The sequence below is a fragment of the Sycon ciliatum genome, chromosome 1 (genome assembly GCF_964019385.1).
Source record: "Sycon ciliatum chromosome 1, ocSycCili1.1, whole genome shotgun sequence".
In the NCBI taxonomy this organism is placed as follows: Eukaryota; Metazoa; Porifera; class Calcarea; order Leucosolenida; family Sycettidae; genus Sycon; species Sycon ciliatum.
In genome coordinates, this window is record NC_088643.1 from 49,643,850 (window position 1) to 49,660,788 (window position 16,939).

Sequence of the window (16,939 nt, forward strand, 5' to 3'; positions counted from 1 at the left end):
ACACATATTAAAATAGTGAAAATATAAAACCAGGCCGATTTCTGCAAGACATGCCGGACTGATTCAAAATTCACTAACTGGAGAACAGAAATGAATGCTGCCACTGCGCTCTTAAAGCTTCAAAGGCTAAATACAGGCTAGATACAGGCTAGATACAGGCTAGATACAGGCTAGATACAGGCTAGATACAGGCTAGATACAGGCTAGATACAGGCTAGATACAGGCTACCGTGAAAGGCATGAGTCTATCTTAACATCCCGAGAACACGAATACTGTCTCTATTGTTTCGAAAGAACAAGACACTGAATTCACTACAAGGCACGTGTTCAAAGAAACCAGATCGTACTTAACCAGATCTGGACTCTAAGTTATCACTGTTTACAGGAAGCACAAACATGGAGGCCCAGGAAGGTTATAGTCAAGTCGAACATACCGGAATTTTGCAATTGGCGAATACCATCCACGCACATTCTGACACGAGCTGGACACGCCAAGACAGAAAGACCACAACAAGATCGAGAATATCGCTGGGTGAACTCTGAAGACATTCCGCGTCATGTGCATTGTGTGTGCAAGCATAAGCTACTTCTTCTGCCACTTATATTTTTCTCTCCCTTTTACCATTCAAATATCCCTTCCGTGCTTTCACTGTCATGCGTTTGGGCTTGTGACCCGTTTGCTATTGCGAATTCAAATAATAGAATAGAAATATAGACGGAGTAGACGTTACAACATCAAAAGTAGTCAACCTACACACCTTAGGCTTATGCTGTGAATGTGTACGGTCACTGGATCTGAAGCAGTCCCTATAGTTCCTTTCACACACACTACTACTTGATTTAGCAATACTCGAGTAGTGCACTTTGGCGCCGTAGTGTGTTAGGGTTAAAGGGGAAGTTAAGGCAAAAATTAAAATTTCACCAGTTGTAGTCTTCGGGGTGCTGAGTAGAATGGTCGTGGTCCGAGGAAGCTGAGACGTTCCCTTCCTACTTGAATCCCAATCGAACTCGCGCACTTCCACCGAAACTGGGTGACTGCGCCCTACTAGATGGGGATTTGTATGCAAAATGTCACTAAAAGCGCCATTTCGCTCGTATAAAAGCATGGATGACCGCGATTGGCCCATATGTTGTAGTCTTTTGGACGCTGAGTCGATTGGTTTTGGTCCGAAAAGGTTGCGATGCAGCGTTCCTCCTTTATTCCCAATCGAACATGGTTGAACAAGCGGTCACGTGCTCATGCGTACGCCAGTCACCTGGTCACCGTGCCTGCAGGGTACAACTTACTAGCCTGTTTGACCTTTTTTGGGTGCAGTCCTGTCACTCGAGTTGAACTCGAGTTGAACCTTGGTGTGAAAGTTGTCGCCTGCTGGCGTGGTGACCAGGTGATTTGGGCAACCAGGAGCACGTGACCGCTTGTTCAACCATGTTCGATTGGGAATAAAGGAGGAACGCTGCATCGCAGCCTTTTCGGACCAAAACCAGTCGACTCAGTGTCCAAAAGACTACAACATATGGGCCAATCGCGGTCATCCGTGCTTTTATAAGAACGAAATGGCGCATTTAGTGACATTTTGCATACAAATCCCCATCTAGTAGGGCGCAGTCACCCAGTTTCGGTGGAAGTGCGCGAGTTCGATTGGGATTCAAGTAGGAAGGGAGCGTCTCAGCTTTCTCGGACCAAGACCATTCGACTCAGCACCCCGAAGACTACAACTGGTGAAATTTTTAATTTTTGCCTTAACTTCCCCTTTAAGTGGAACTTGGATTAAGCCAAGCTTGAGGAGTCTATAGAAAAGAAAAAAAGGACCAAGAAACTACAAGTTACGCTATAATGTCCACTAACACCACAGTTACTAAACAATCAGCTTTTTTATTTTTTTATTTTTTTATATACTATGTGCACATCCCTACAAAGTAATAGAAGTAATAAAAGAGACAAAGACAAAAGACAAAGACAACAAAGGAGTAGTAGGTGCTACAAGAGCTGTGCTGGTCAGGCGCAGTGCACTCCTCCAACCATTTCGGTCTCGGAATCGACATGGACTGTGCGGGCCAAGGGGTATACTATGAATGATAGACTTATGAGAGCATCTGAGAATGCAACAGAAATGAGAAAGAGAAGATCAGAAAAAACAAATGCAAATAATATAGGTTGATCAAGCTTCAGCTTACGTAGGTCCCTGACAGTCTTAGGGAGAAGGAGAGAGAGAGAGAGAGAGAGAGAGAGAGAGAGAGAGAGAGAGAGACGGAGACGGAGACGGAGACGGAGACGGAGAGAGAGAGAGAGAGAGAGAGAGAGAGAGACGGAGAGAGAGAAAGAGAGAGAGTGAGAGTGAGAGTGATTGAGAGAGAGAGTGAGAGTGAGAGAGAGAGAGAGGGGGGAAGAGAGAGGGAGAGAGAGGGAGAGAGAGAGAGAGGGAGAGAGAGAGAGAGAGAGAGAGAGGGAGAGAGAGAGGGAGAGAGAGGGAGAGAGAGAGAGAGAGAGAGAGGGAGAGAGAGAGAGAGAGAGAGAGAGAGAGAGAGAGAGAGAGAGAGAGAGAGAGAGCGAGAGAGAGAGAGAGAGAGAGAGAGAGAGAGAGAGTAAGTTACATTTATAAAGACAGGTAAGTCTAACAAATGAGGACTGAGACCTCTACAACAGGGTTTTTACGCCTGAAAGCAGGTGCATGATTTAACAAGCAGGTTGTCAGTCTAGATTTTATGCGCAGATGGAGAAAAAGCGCAGAATTTTTGTAATGAGATGAAAAGCAGAAATAATAAGAAATAATAAGAAAAGATGAAATGAAAGCCTGCTCACAACCCCGCCCAGCCTTGCGAACTGGGAGAGAGAGAGAGAGAGAGAGAGAGAGAGAGAGAGAGAGAGGGAGAGAGGGAGAGAGAGAGGGAGAGAGAGGGATAATTATCAGTGGCGTTAGTTGTTGTCCGTTGCCCAAAGCCAGTGCTTGTGGCGCAAATGCCTGTGAAGCTAGTGCAATAACATTGCACGACACTGACCGACGGTACTGACGTTCTACAACTAACTGGCTAACAGAGCATGAGCTGATTGTTTAGTAACTGGTGGTGTTAGTGGACAATATAGCATAACTTGTAGTTCATTGGTCCTTTTTCTTTTCTATAAATTTATCATATGGCCTTGGCTCTCCATCCGAGTCCATTTGTTGGTTTTTAGTACTTTTTACCAATTGGAGAAAGACCGGACAACACGGATGGCGCCACGGCCAGCGTTGGCGATACTACAATTGCTTAACATGCAGAATGACTTTGATCTGATGTCACTGGGTCCCAAGGACGAGAAGGAGCAAGAACACTACGCCGCCTTGAGCCTGGCCCACCTTCGTTATCGGCCTAGCGGAGGTGATGTGAAGAAAGCTTTTCGCAGCATCGTGTTGAAGGGGAGTACATTCATCCTACCAGTCTGCAGTACCCATCCAAGTGAAGAGATCAGTCGCAACATGCCAAAAGCGCCGAGCACATAACAAACGCCTCCACAACATCAAGAGAGCTATATGACTGTTGAAGATAAAATTGTTGACAGAGAATGATTATCCCGCGAGTGAAATCCGGCGGGCAGAGTCTTCGGCGAGGTGAGCAGGGGCCCAGACTGGCAAGAAAACTGGCAAGAAATCCGGCATAATGTAATCAAGGCCAACAGAGGAAGCCCCACTTCCAGCGGTTATCAAGTTGCCGTTCATCAATGGTCGTCTCGCAAGCGAGGTGAAACGTAGAGTTCGTCGTTTTAGTTCTGGTTCAAAGGTAGCATTTACGTCGAGCGAATCTCTGAGTGATGTTCTCGTCGGTGCGTCTGCAGAGCCTCGATGTTGTTTGAGCAAAGGCGTCGTGTATTCCGTGTGCTGTACTGTTTGTGGCAAAGAGTATTTTGATGAAACAGAGCATCCTATTTACTTTAAGATTAGGTGAACATTATCGTGAGGCACGGACCCTAGTTGCCAAGTCCCCCTGGGGCTTTCATTATCGAACAGAGCCGGGACAAGGACGCGGTGAGAACAGTGGCAGCATTCGAGCATTTCCACGATGCTAAGGAAGCACATCATAACCGGGTCGCCGAGGCCAATTTCCGAATCAAAGATACCCAGTACAATGTGGCCTAGTTTATACGTCAGATTTGTGGATGACTCGTTTACTCATTTCCCTAATCTGGATCGTTGTGACGAGTTTCTCCATGCTCTCAATAACCTCCATCCGGCTCTGAAGTTTACTTGCGAACATGAACAGTCGAGCCGTTTGTCCTTTCTTGATGTGTTGATGTGTTAGTGCAGAGCAGTGACAGTGGCGTTGTAACTTTGGTCTATCGCAAACCAACCGTTACGGGACAGTACATAGTATACGACTCTTATTGCTCGTCCCTGTATAAAACTAATCTTGTACGTAATCTTATCGAGCGTGCTAAGCGGATTTGCTCACCGAGCAAGCTTGAAGAAGAGCTAGCCTTCCTTAGACAAGTTTTTGTTAAGAATGGTTACCCAGTACAACTCTTGAACAAACTATTTTGAACCTGTTGTCAATGCCACTGAACAGCCTTTCGGGCCCAATCTGTGCCGAGTCTTTTTGAGACTCCCATGGAAGGGTCAAGTATCACTAGATGTAGCCCGAGAAGTGAAACAAATCGTCAAACAAATTTACTTCGCTACCTCCTTTACGCCAGTCTTCACTACAGTGCGTGCGTTCACGGTGAAGAAGGACGTTCTTCCTACCCAATTAATTAGCCATGTAATTTGAATGTCGGCATTGTGTTAGCCGATATGTAGGAAGAACCCTTCAGCACCTGAACGCACGTGTTAAACAACATGTACCGCTCTATCTATTATCAGACAGTGCGAGAGCCCTACGGCCTAGACGAGGCCGACTAAGCCCTTGAAGGAGACTCACATCAGACAAACGACTCGGTGCCAACTTTTACCTGAGGAGACTACACGATTAACAGACAGCCCAGATGCTAGCCAGTCCGAGACGCATCGACCAATAACACGCAGCACGACCCGATCAACACGAATGAATCAGTCTACCAATGGACATGGACCCGAAGCAGCAACGGACGTGACAACACTATTGACGGAGGATGAGGATCGACAGACCATGGACGATGAAGGTACTGGCAGTGATGGAGAGCAGGACGTGGATGTTGAGGCCAACAGTGGACAGATGGAAGGTGAGGGTGATGATACTGGAAAGAGATCCGCAATAAAGAAAAACCTGTTGTCCAACAGTCAATGCCGTTCCGTTTATGACAACTCTTGTTGCACAGTTTTGTGCCGTGCTTGTAGGTTTAGTGAACTTAAAGTATTGGAAGCTGTTTTCATTCGCAAACATAACCCCAACCTATGCATCCAGAAAGAAAATGTGACTATTATCCTAGCATTCACACACACACACATACACCCACCCACATACCCATGTGTGTACTCCTTACACTTCACCCTCTCCGCGAGTCTCACATTGTTATTATTTCTCACCTGCCCACCCCTGTTATTAGTTCACACTTCTCTAGTTCGCACTTCACCTTCTTTTCTCCTATTTTCTTTCGCATAGTGCATTTCGTACTCTTCCACGTATATATTGTTGTTTATTGCTAGATTTCATTATTCTCTAGAAAACTTGTTAGGAAACTTTATTATCCATCTTTTATTTCTGTTCATTTATATACTACGTCCAATGTCCGCTTCGCTGATTCTGCTGATTGCCACAATAAAGTTATTGTCTCCGCGCCGCTTATTCGTAATGTTGGAAGTGTGTCTACGCCAAGTTTCTTAAAACGAAGGGCAAGAAAATCTGTACTGAAGCGTTATGCCCGCATGGTTCCAACCCCAAATCACAATATCAATGCATGCATTCCTTACCTCCAAAGAATATGTGTTACCTACTGACCCTACCCCCCCCCCCCCCTCTCTCTCTCCCCCCTCCCCTCAGTCCCCTCTCTCCATCTCCCCGGGCCTCTCCCCCTCGAGATACTTTTAGTGCCCCAAACTCGTGAACTTAGCTCATTGACTACAAGAAGTCCAGACAGAACTCGTATGCAAGTTCACACACACGTATTCTTTCAAAAGCACATGAATCCAGTGCATACCTGGATTGACTCCATTTGCAAAGGACACCGTCCTCATCCATCGACATCATGACGGCTTGGTTCTTGATGAGTTCCAGTGCAACCAGCCGTGCACAGTGGCCTTGGAATGTGGATCTCTGTATCATGAGCAGTGCCGCATACACAGGCACACAGTGGATCGTGGACACTTGCACAGGCATATGCATGAACATCAACAATGCCATCCATGTGTTAGTATGCATGTACAGTGCTGCTCAATGAAATCCAGTCGCGTCACTCAACTTTGCGCCTTGCCGCCATTTCGCAGCCCAGTGTCCGCAGGTCTAGGGCTGGGGCTGCGCAACGCCCGGCGCATACTTGAGGGATGAGACTAGATTTCATTGAGCAGGACTGTATACACAAATTCAGGCCTCCATTCATACAGACTGCCAGGAACAACACAAAAAAAGTAGATACCCAAAACACTGCCTGGAAGTAGACAGCAGGATAACACATGTGTCATTGGTTGCACAAGTTATGAGTCGTGCGTATTCAGACCTTTGTCCGCAATATTTAAGATCCACTCGGACCACAATACAGTGTCTGCTTAAAGATACTGGACAAGGAGGACTTACCATTCGCACTACCCCTGTGCTGGGGTCAAGGACAAGCTGAACAATGGTTCCACAGGTCAGGCCAAAGACCAGTCTATCCTGCAACACAGCCCCAGAAGCATCATACCAAGCACAGCAAATTTCACAGCTCCACTTGTCCATGTACAGCATGGCCACGATCTAGAATGCCCTGGATGTGACAAAAATATTTTCATATTTCCTGTAAAGAGAAAAGGACCTATAAGTTACTAGTTATTACTGACTCAGTGAGTCCACCAAGGTAACGAGATAATATACAGTCAGATAGTGCGACAACAAGGCAAAAAACTGACAAGGATACTGATACATTCGACGACCCAACACCTAGTTCTAACACATATGTAGGACTCAGTATAGAGTCCATGCACTATATGATGTCCAGCACCCTATATAGAGTCCATTGGTCCAAAATCCACTATACAGAGTCCAGGAGTCCACTCAGTTTTGATCAGCTTCATCCTGCCGCGCAATCCCCTATAAGGAGTACACTTTTTCTACAAGTCCCCTATTCACGGTCCAGGATCGGAGTCCAGTTTATCCAGTCACGCCGTCCTGTGTGTTGTGCCCGAAAGAGAACACATTTTCAGTTTTGCTTGCCTCGTGGCAGCGCATTCCTTTCTTCACTTCAGCCATGGCTGCCAATTCTGCTGTGCAGTTGCTGACAGTAATCTGTCTCGAGCTAACCAAGGAGGATAAGGAGACGTTCAAAATCAAATCTGGAAAGCGTCTTGTGGTTCTCTGAAGACGTTTCATCAGTGCGCGGGATGAAAGCAGAAATTGCAGAACGAGAAAAGTTCAGCACAGTTCAAATCTGACGAGGCAGGTACACTGACGCTCTCTTTCGTTCGACGCCACAAGGATCCCCTGTTTGGCTGGCCATTTCTGCCAGTAAGACGTTTGAACGGTTTCATCAGAGCGAGGGATGAAAGCAGAAAGCGGAGAAAGAGAAAAGTTCAGCACAGTTGCAATCTGACGAGTCAGATACACTGACACTCTCTTTCGTTCGACGCCACAAGGATACCCCTGTTTGACTAGACAAGAGCTGCCTGTACCACCGTGTCAAAAGGCTGTGCAACTACATGGCAGGACGATGACTGAGGTAAGGAAGCTTTTACTCGTTTCGATTGGTCTGCTGTTCTGTCGTTATGCTTGAATTTTTTTTCCATTTTCAAGGAGCGTATCGCGTTTGTTTGATGTTGCTTGAATGAATGCCCTAAAAGTAATCAACCACTTCGTAATAGTCCTCAAGGACTGCAAGGACTTTGCATCAATCGTATATTATGATCGTCTAGCTATCATCAATAATTATTTTATTTCATGAGAAATGTATTTTTATCCCTGTGATAATTATGTGAACTCCACGACACTCTTCCTGTAGTATGATATCAAATACAATGGGATCCACAAACGCAGTGCCAGTGTACTAGTAGTAGTAGGACTAGGAGGATTGCTTGTATGCCAATGATAAGAAAAAGCTTCTCAAGCTAATACTCGTAGCTAATACTCGTATTCCCTGAAGTAACCGTTTTGATGTCACGAACATGACATTGTGTCAGTGAAACTGCCTCGTGACAACAAATCATTGCATTTCCATCTTGGGGAAGACTGACAGCAACGCTGTACAGATTGTTCAAATCATCTCATTTCAATTTAGTTGCAGTGAAGTGAAACACTGTGTACACTACATGTATGTTGGTGTGTCTGTGCGTCTTGAGTGTGCACAAACGATCTTATTCCTCGTATTACTAATAGATTATTTTCCCCACCATCACCTGTTCACAGGTCTTTGAGTGGATTGATTTTCATTGAGCATCACATTCGTTGAGAACTTGGTAGTTGTGTGCTCCCATGCATCATTACGGTAATAAGCGTATCCTTGTGCTATCTATTTGTTGCAGGTGTGCTGATCTTCAGAAGCTTGCGGAACTGAGTGCTGCTGAACATTTGCATGGCCATGAGCAATGGTGAAGCTTGCTATTGCACTCTCAGCATGTACTAGTATTATGCTGACCACTGCACTATGTTACTCTCTTACACTACTACGTGTATGTAAACGTGCGTGTACCCGTCCCCGTACGCATTCGTTTCGTATAATTATTTGTTATCCATCTTGACTTTACATGTAAGTGGGTGGACGTTTGCATGGCTGTTGGAGTTGCGTGTGTATTGTGTCTCTACTCTTTTCTTGGTGTTTTCTTGGCGTTGTATAAGTTTGTGTGTGTGTGTGTGTGTGTGTGTGTGTGCGCGCGCGCGCGCACAATAATTTGAAAACAAATAATTAATCCTGGGCTCTCCATTATTCCCTTTCGATTCTTGTTTTTTTTCTAGGTATTTTCTTGGCGTTGTGTGGGAGTGTGCATGTGTGTGCGTGCACAATAATTTGGCAACACTACATGATTGAGATATTGTAATTTGCAGCGTCTGCGAAGAGACCACTTGATTTGAGGATGGTGTTTGTAGGGTTTTTCATGTAATGAAGTGGCTGCAGTGGCGCCTCAATACATATTTTTTTATCTTGAGAAGTGAATGATGTAAAGGATTAAAGGGAGAGGCCGTTTTCTGGTTAATATTCACTGCTTACAGCAGATCCTATGTCTATTTTCGAACTCGATAGGGGATGCCTAATTGGCTGGACTTTATACAGGGGGTGTTGTCCACATAGACTCTTTATAGTTGATTTCAAAGTTTGGACTCCGTACAGTTGATTTTGGACCAATGGACTCTATATAGGGGTGAAGCCAATTGGCTGGACTCTATACAGGGAGTGATGTCCATCGAAACTTTGAGCTCACAGTTGATTCCAAGTTTGGACTCTGTACAGTGGATTTTGGACCAATGGACTCTATATAGGGGTTGGACATCATATAGGGGCTGGACGCTCTACTGAGTCCAACACATATACGAAGCGCACACCAACAACTATCCAACTTGGATGTGTTAGAACTAGGTGTCAGGTCGTCGATTGTATCAATATCCTTGTCAGTTGTGTGCCTTGTTGTCGCACTATCTGACTGTATATTATCTTGTAACCTTAGTGGACTGTTAGTCTTAACTAGTAACTTATGGTCCTTTTCTTTTTACATATTGCTATTGGTTCAACATCCGAGTTATCATATTTTTGTGATAATTATAGTTGCTCATGATGGACATGCCCAATTGTTGCAGGAGGAGAAGGCATGGGCGTTGGAAGGCATTCGACATTGATGTCACAAAGAAGTGGGGCCCTCCCCGAGGAAAAATTGGAAAAATGGGCCCATTTATTGTGTCAAAAACCACAAAAACGTTTTTCACTTGAGAGGGCTTTTACCCCTGTCGTATTCCACAAATTGTACATATCACCACCTAGTCTTTCACATTATGTGAGGACTGTCCCCAGTATTGTGATCATGTGGCATGTATCAGCAGCTGCCACTCCTAGAAAAAGATGATGAAAGAAAGACGAGGAGATTGAAAGAGATTGTCATCATACCATACAAGGGAAAGATGCCAATACTACATCCTAATGCCGGGAAAGTAACACACCAGGATATTGTGATATGCTCCAAAACAGCCATATCCAGGTGAAGCCCTCGGATAAGAGCAAAGCTTTGCACATGCCTAGTCTTCCTCTGCGGCCTGTTGAATCGACCATGCGTTGAAGTGTTCAGCCAGAAATGTATCGTTATTGCTAACACACTCCTAATGAGGTGCTCTCCCTTGCGTAAGTGCAGTTCCTACAACAGCGGATTGTATTAAGTATGGCGCTGCGCCGAGTCTGAAGGATATTCCCCATGATTGCTTGTGGCATCTTTGGAAGGTGTCTCGTTGGACTTAAATTACCATCTCGAGGAAAGTGCCAGTGCAGCAATCAAACTGCTGGAGCGGGGGTGCCAGAAGGAAGTTGATATGTTTTCCTTATCAATATTGGATATACAGGAGTTGTGTCTGAGACGTTGTCTGGACAACGGTGTTTGTCCAAGTGGTGTCGAGAACCGTGTCCGCAGGACCAAAGCGTATCACATGTTAAGCATTGAACCTGTATTTATGAAAGACGAGATTGCTCATTCCTGCGACTCTTTGTTTAAGTCACGTTTGTGGTTTAGGTGCTTGTATGAGCGTGCACGCTCATTTCTATCCTCACATGACTTCTTGAGATTCTCCATGCTCCTTTCGGAAAATGACCAGAACCAACGTATCAAACTAATCACAAAACATGACAAGACCTACAATTGGCTAAGAAAGAAAAGATATGGCCATGTCACCATCAATCCTGAAGCCCCCATCATCAACATGACATCACTAGATTTGACCACTGTTCAGAAAGAGCTTCGATTTCGAGATTCCACCGAAATCTAACAAGAAGTCATCATGACTGAGTTTGAGCTATTTCACCGCAAATTATTACGCTTCAGACCAATATCTGATTCACAACAGTCCATTCGCTGCAAAGATCCGAGCAGAGGCCGAGGAACACGCTGACACATTACCGGATAAAAGATCATTTTCATTGAACCGTGAACACCTCAAAGCCCTGCGTGAATTACGGAATAAGAAAGAAAACATTTGCCAATACCGGTCCAAGGGGCGACACCCGGCACTTCGCTTCACAAGCGAACATGAACAATCAAATAAACTGGCGTTCCTTGACGTTTCGGTGGAGAAGACTGAGGGTAGTGTGGTCACCTCGGTGTATAGGAAACCCACCTTCACAGGGTAGTATATTGCATACGATTCTTATTGCTCTACTTAATATTAAGTGAACTCGGTACCAAATTTGTTGGATCGTGCACGGCGAATTTGTTCAGCTACTAAGCTTCTTGAGGAACTGGATTTCTTAAAAACGGTATTCCACAAAAATGGATATCCTGAGGACATGGTGGCACGACTAGTCGATAGTGAAATAACAAATCAGGATAAAGGTTATGGACCGGATCGTTGTCGAATATACCTTCGACTGCCATGGAAAGGCAATCTCTCCAACGCTGTCACACATACGGTCAGGTCGTTGGTTTCTGATACCTACTATGACGTGGCCTTCACAACTGTGTTCACGACGATGCGTCCATTCACGGTGAGGAAGGATGTTCTTCCAACCCTCAAACGTAGCCAATTGGTTAATCAATTTGAATGTCGGCATTGCGACAGCCGATATGTTGGAAGAACTCTTCAACACCTGAGTGAACGCATCAAACAGCATGTACTTTTGTATATCTTGCCACAGTCTGCACAAGTTCAACGGCCAAAGCGAGGAAGACCGCGCCTCCGCCCCACTCCGATAACATCACAGGAGTCAGAATGTGTGCTCCTTGGTCCTGTTCAGGATGTACAAAGATCTGATTCAGAGACCATATCACTAGCATACGGGAAACCGTTGTCGAACACACCGCTGCCAACATCTGAAACTGCTTCCTCCATCCGTGCGTGCAGTGAACATCCGAAACAGGACAGGGCACAAACTTCAACTCAGCCTCTTACCGCCTCAGTGCCTGATGGAGTGGTTTCGCAACAGTATCCATCAACAGCAAAGAGGAAGAGAGGTAGGCCTCGTAAAACACCAGTGCCAATATCTCCACCCCTATCCCTTCCTCCACCCTCCTTGCAGCGTGCATGCTGTTTTGTGCACACCTTTGTGAGAAGCATCACACTTTGATATTTTAGTGCTGTCACTGTACCCTGCTACTCTAACTTGATTGCTATATTATTTCCTTTATTCTTATTTTGTTCTTTAGTACAACGGTGATTCCTGAAGAGTGTTGTACGAAAACTTGTTCAAATCATCTTTTTTTCATCACTTTTTCTCCTTACATGCATTTCTCCTTACCTTTTAGATTGTTTTCGCATCGTCTCCATCACTTAACATTGTTTGATAAAGTACACTGTAATCCAAATTTAATGTCACTTCAGCTCTTCCTCCCTATTGCCATACTAAAATTGTTGTCTCCTCATCAAATATTTAAAGGGTTAATAGCGCATAATTTTTGGACGTGACACGCAATTTCACAAATGGGTCATTGATTGGTGTAAACTGCCGAATTTCGACATGAAATACAGCTCTCTCGCATTGTTTTCCAACAGGGCAAGGCAAAAAACTCGAGCGGAACTTTTGCGTAATCAGTGTCAGCTCAACTTTTCTAAAGTGTGCCTAACACCCTGGAGAACACGGTATGTGTTTGATATCTGTTTGGCACCTGTCGTGTATATTAGAATCATTCGGAGCATCCTCCTACCCCCCCCCCCCCCCCATGCGTTCACCTTTACACTCAATGTACATGTACGCACAGCCTGCTAGGGCTCCGGCAGGATGGCGTTGCCTACAGCGTACATGTATACGTGCAACATTTTATTCCCAATACATCCTGTGGCGGATCAGGTTTAGCTCATTCGAAACTATAATATTATCTGTATCCCACCAGTTAAACCAGCTGTGGAAAGTGGCCATCGAGTACTAAATCTCTCTAATTCTCTCTTGTGCTCCCAGCGCAGCAGTTTGCACCACCACTTTGTAGCATGGTGTTTTTAAACAAATGGTCAACGGTATCTCGGCAGATGGGCTGTCATCTGAACGAAATCACGATTATTCTTCCTGCCGATGCCTCATTCGTCCCTTGCCGAGGCTTTCTCCAGTATGTATTCCTCATTTACCCTCTTCCTTGTGAATTACATGTACTTGTTACGACATCATGTCCGCTCGCTCTGTACCTGTGTGTTTGAGTGCATCGAGAGACCCATCAATCCAACCAAAGATTTGATTGCAGGATAGTGGCACGCGGGTCCAGAAGCCAAGCGAGTAATCAAAAACACGGAACACAGCACACCTAACAAGCCGGATACGCTCTGCATACCTGTGTCGATCCCATGGCAGTTGGGGATGGCCAGATCAGGTGGCTGACCTTGTTGTCGCCATTCAAATCCCCTGTACGCACATAACACAATATTGGAGAAAAATGAACTACACCCGACAATGGTTGTAGCACAATGAATTAGGTTCTGAAAGTTACCGTACCACTTACAAGGCGGCTATTGCACCAGCATAAATCACGGACACTGTCTTGATACAAAGGTTACATGAAGGCTGAATAGTTAGCACTTCATTCCTTGGAATGTACGCTACACTAGGAATATCAGTCCATTTTAAGAATGACCGCCCCATGCAATGTTATTGTACCAGAAAAACAGAAAAGGGAATGCTATAGTTGAGCTCAATGACTTGAACATAAATTCTGCCTAGAAATGTACACAAACCTATTCCACACCCAGACAATTGAGGCCGAATTCCGAATTCGATGTACATGCATGACAAGATCTTCACCAATATCAGACTTTCTCTTACCAGTGATGGATGCTGCAGGCTCAGTGATGAATAGTGAGAGTTCAGACAGTATGGCTGTTACAAAAGCACATGCACACACACACACACACACACACACACACACACACACACACACACACACACACACACACACACACACACACACACACACACACACACACCATTGGACCATTGGACCACTGGACGCCCATCGCCGGAGGCGATGATAGCGATGCTACAGCAGAAGCCATAGCAACTTGTCCTGGGATTGCACCATTCAACAGCTTGCAAGGCTGAAGAATTGGCCGCCACTATTCAGCCTGGTCTACACCACACAGCTATGAAGTGGCTTTTTCTGGCCAGTGAATCCCTACTTTTTGGTCTTTATATTTTTTATTTTTTTCCCGCACACACATTACACCACATACTCCGACATGCACTGGTTGTTGGTAACCACCCAGGAGAATGAAAGAAAAGTCAGGAAGAGTCTGAGAAAGAGAAGAAAGACGTGTGTGACCATAATTGTCGGGAATCGAACCCGCAACCTATCGATTGGAAATCGCTACATGCACGCACACGCACACACACACACACACACACACACACACACACACACACACACACACACACACACACACACACACACACACACACACACACACACACACACACACACACACACACACACACTTTAAAACACACACAAACACACACACACACACCGTACTCGCGCGATTGGTGTCCCTGAGGCACTATTTTTTCAACGTCCATCACTGATGGGGCACCGGCTATTCAAGAGAGGGCACTATTCAAGAGAGGGTACTATTTTCCAATGCTGGTGCCTTTGCATCATCCAGCATAAAAACAAAACAAAACAAAGAACAACAGAGCCTGAAGTTTACTGTAAACTATCACGACTCAATAGAAGCGGTAACAAGAACAGCGAACTTGATCCTGAAACTTCAATATGGGCTGGGTTACAAACCCGGGGGGGGGGGGGGGGGGGGGCTGGTAGCTCGCAAAACAGAACACCTCAGTGGCACAAAATAGACCCTAAATTGCACAGCATTGGCTTTTTCAAGGTGCATGCAGGGGTGGCCATGGTGAATGAACCAATGTCCTTTGCTAGGCCTATACGGTTCAACTGTACCTTGGGCTTGCACAGGGAGGCTCAGAATGGAACCTTTCGACAGCAATTTCCTGAGTCTTGCGGGGGCGGCCACAGTGGCCTGTGTTGATACAACGGACTGGCGCGCAGGCCGTGCCTGTCTACTCCACACACTCAGTGAGCCCTACAGGACAGCGGAAAAGAACACACGGCAACATGCCATGATTCAGTGGACGGAACATAGCGAGAAGCATAATTGCACTGAAGAAAATGGTTGAACTTGAACTTATGGAAGAGGTCGGTATGAATCCCAAATCTCAGATTTTCAAGTGAGTTACTTTAGGAATGCTCCAACCCTCTGAGCAACTCCCGAACCTTGCTCGGGCACTCGGAAATCTACCCCCATTTTCATACACAAAATCCACTTACATTTCCATGTACGCCGGCAAGCCGCTTTGAGTCGCATGACCAGGCCAGGTGCAGGGCAGGACTGGATTGATTAACCGATGGTTGACTTGCAGATGGATTGACACATGCAAACGGCTGTTGAGTATCCGTATACCAGACAACGATTGTACCTTCATACGAAAAATACACAACAGGGGGACTGCATTATAATGAATACAGGATTGGACTGTTCAATGTGAACAAGCATCCCTTACCACTCACACCATGTACCGTCCACGCTCCCCTCGTCATCAGCACTCCCCTCTGTGCCCTTCCTTTCCTCGCCACCCTCACTCTATTCAATGTCCCATTGCCGTCCACACTCTACTCGTCACCCCCCCCCCCCCCGCCCAACGGCACTCGTCGTCCCCTTTCCGTCCACGCACATCATATCCTCCATGCATACTTCCCCAGTTTATCCGATCCACACTCCCCTTACCATCCTTATTGGCCAGAGCTAGTTGATCATGTCCCTCATCAAGGCAGGCAGCGGTTACTTCCCATTTACTGGCAAATGGGTTCTGGAGTTGCACCAACGGTTTTGCCATGAAGCCCTGTGAGGACAACCCACAAAACCAAAAAAGCACACAATAGAGAAATGCTAACCTTTCTTGGTGGTGCGCTAATCCCGTACAGCATGTTTCAACTCTGTTGGGGATGTCTAGCCGCGTTGTCCTGAACCCATTTGATGTTTGCACCGTGCGTTGCCACGGCCCAATGTGTGATCACGGATTTGTGTGGAGTACTTGGTTATTTCAGATCTATTGCTTGAACTAAGGTCTAAATTTCTTCCTGTATCTAGCCTCCAGCCTTTAAATGTGTGGTGAGGTAAAGCATGATGGATGTACTTAGAAACTGGCACTGATGAGTGAGGTTGTCTGGCTTTGAAATCAACAAAAAGTATAATTTGCCACCGTTACGAATTTGAAGAGCTTTGCTTTGCTTCATGGTACGTCGATGGTAGACTTTGTCAGGCTGATGGGCAGCCACCTCCAGGTGTATCGCCAGGCAGGAAACTCACATTAGATGACGTGTGTGAAACTTCAGCCAATTCCTGTACGAGTCAGTTATGTACTCAGTAGCTGGCACTGATGAATGATGTAAAGCAGATCAGACGCATGGTCCAATCTTTCATAGAGTCTGTGAGATCAGTTTGGCACATGCGCGCTGCAGGAATGAATTACATACTGTAGAACGGGTTATTTTAGCAACGTAAAAACCCTAGCGAATTTAGCGATTTACTCATTTTCGCTAAAGTTTCAAGTCGCTAATCCGTTGAGACATTAGTAGTGCACTGGTGATCCGCGAGTAAAATCGCTGCAAATCGCTAAAGTAAAACGTCGCTAACCCATTGACAATGGGAAAACGCTAAAATTAATAGTCGCTACTTCTAATTACCC

General features: G+C 45.6%; 1 protein-coding gene across 3 annotated transcripts in view; it reads right to left on the reverse strand.

The window, feature by feature from the left end:
* LOC135830863 (uncharacterized) overlaps window positions 1–16,939 on the reverse strand; it is a 39,537-nt gene that overhangs the window by 5,419 nt on the left and 17,179 nt on the right. For all 3 annotated transcript variants that reach the window (XM_065343069.1, XM_065343068.1, XM_065343070.1), the window contains exons 12-19: window positions 15,979–16,093; window positions 15,522–15,670; window positions 15,135–15,276; window positions 14,006–14,059; window positions 13,518–13,588; window positions 6,679–6,756; window positions 6,086–6,201; window positions 435–482 (exon numbers count right to left, since the gene is read on the reverse strand). In XM_065343069.1, coding sequence (XP_065199141.1) covers window positions 435–482; window positions 6,086–6,201; window positions 6,679–6,756; window positions 13,518–13,588; window positions 14,006–14,059; window positions 15,135–15,276; window positions 15,522–15,670; window positions 15,979–16,093 — 773 coding nt within the window. The remainder of the gene's footprint in view (window positions 1–434; window positions 483–6,085; window positions 6,202–6,678; window positions 6,757–13,517; window positions 13,589–14,005; window positions 14,060–15,134; window positions 15,277–15,521; window positions 15,671–15,978; window positions 16,094–16,939) is intronic.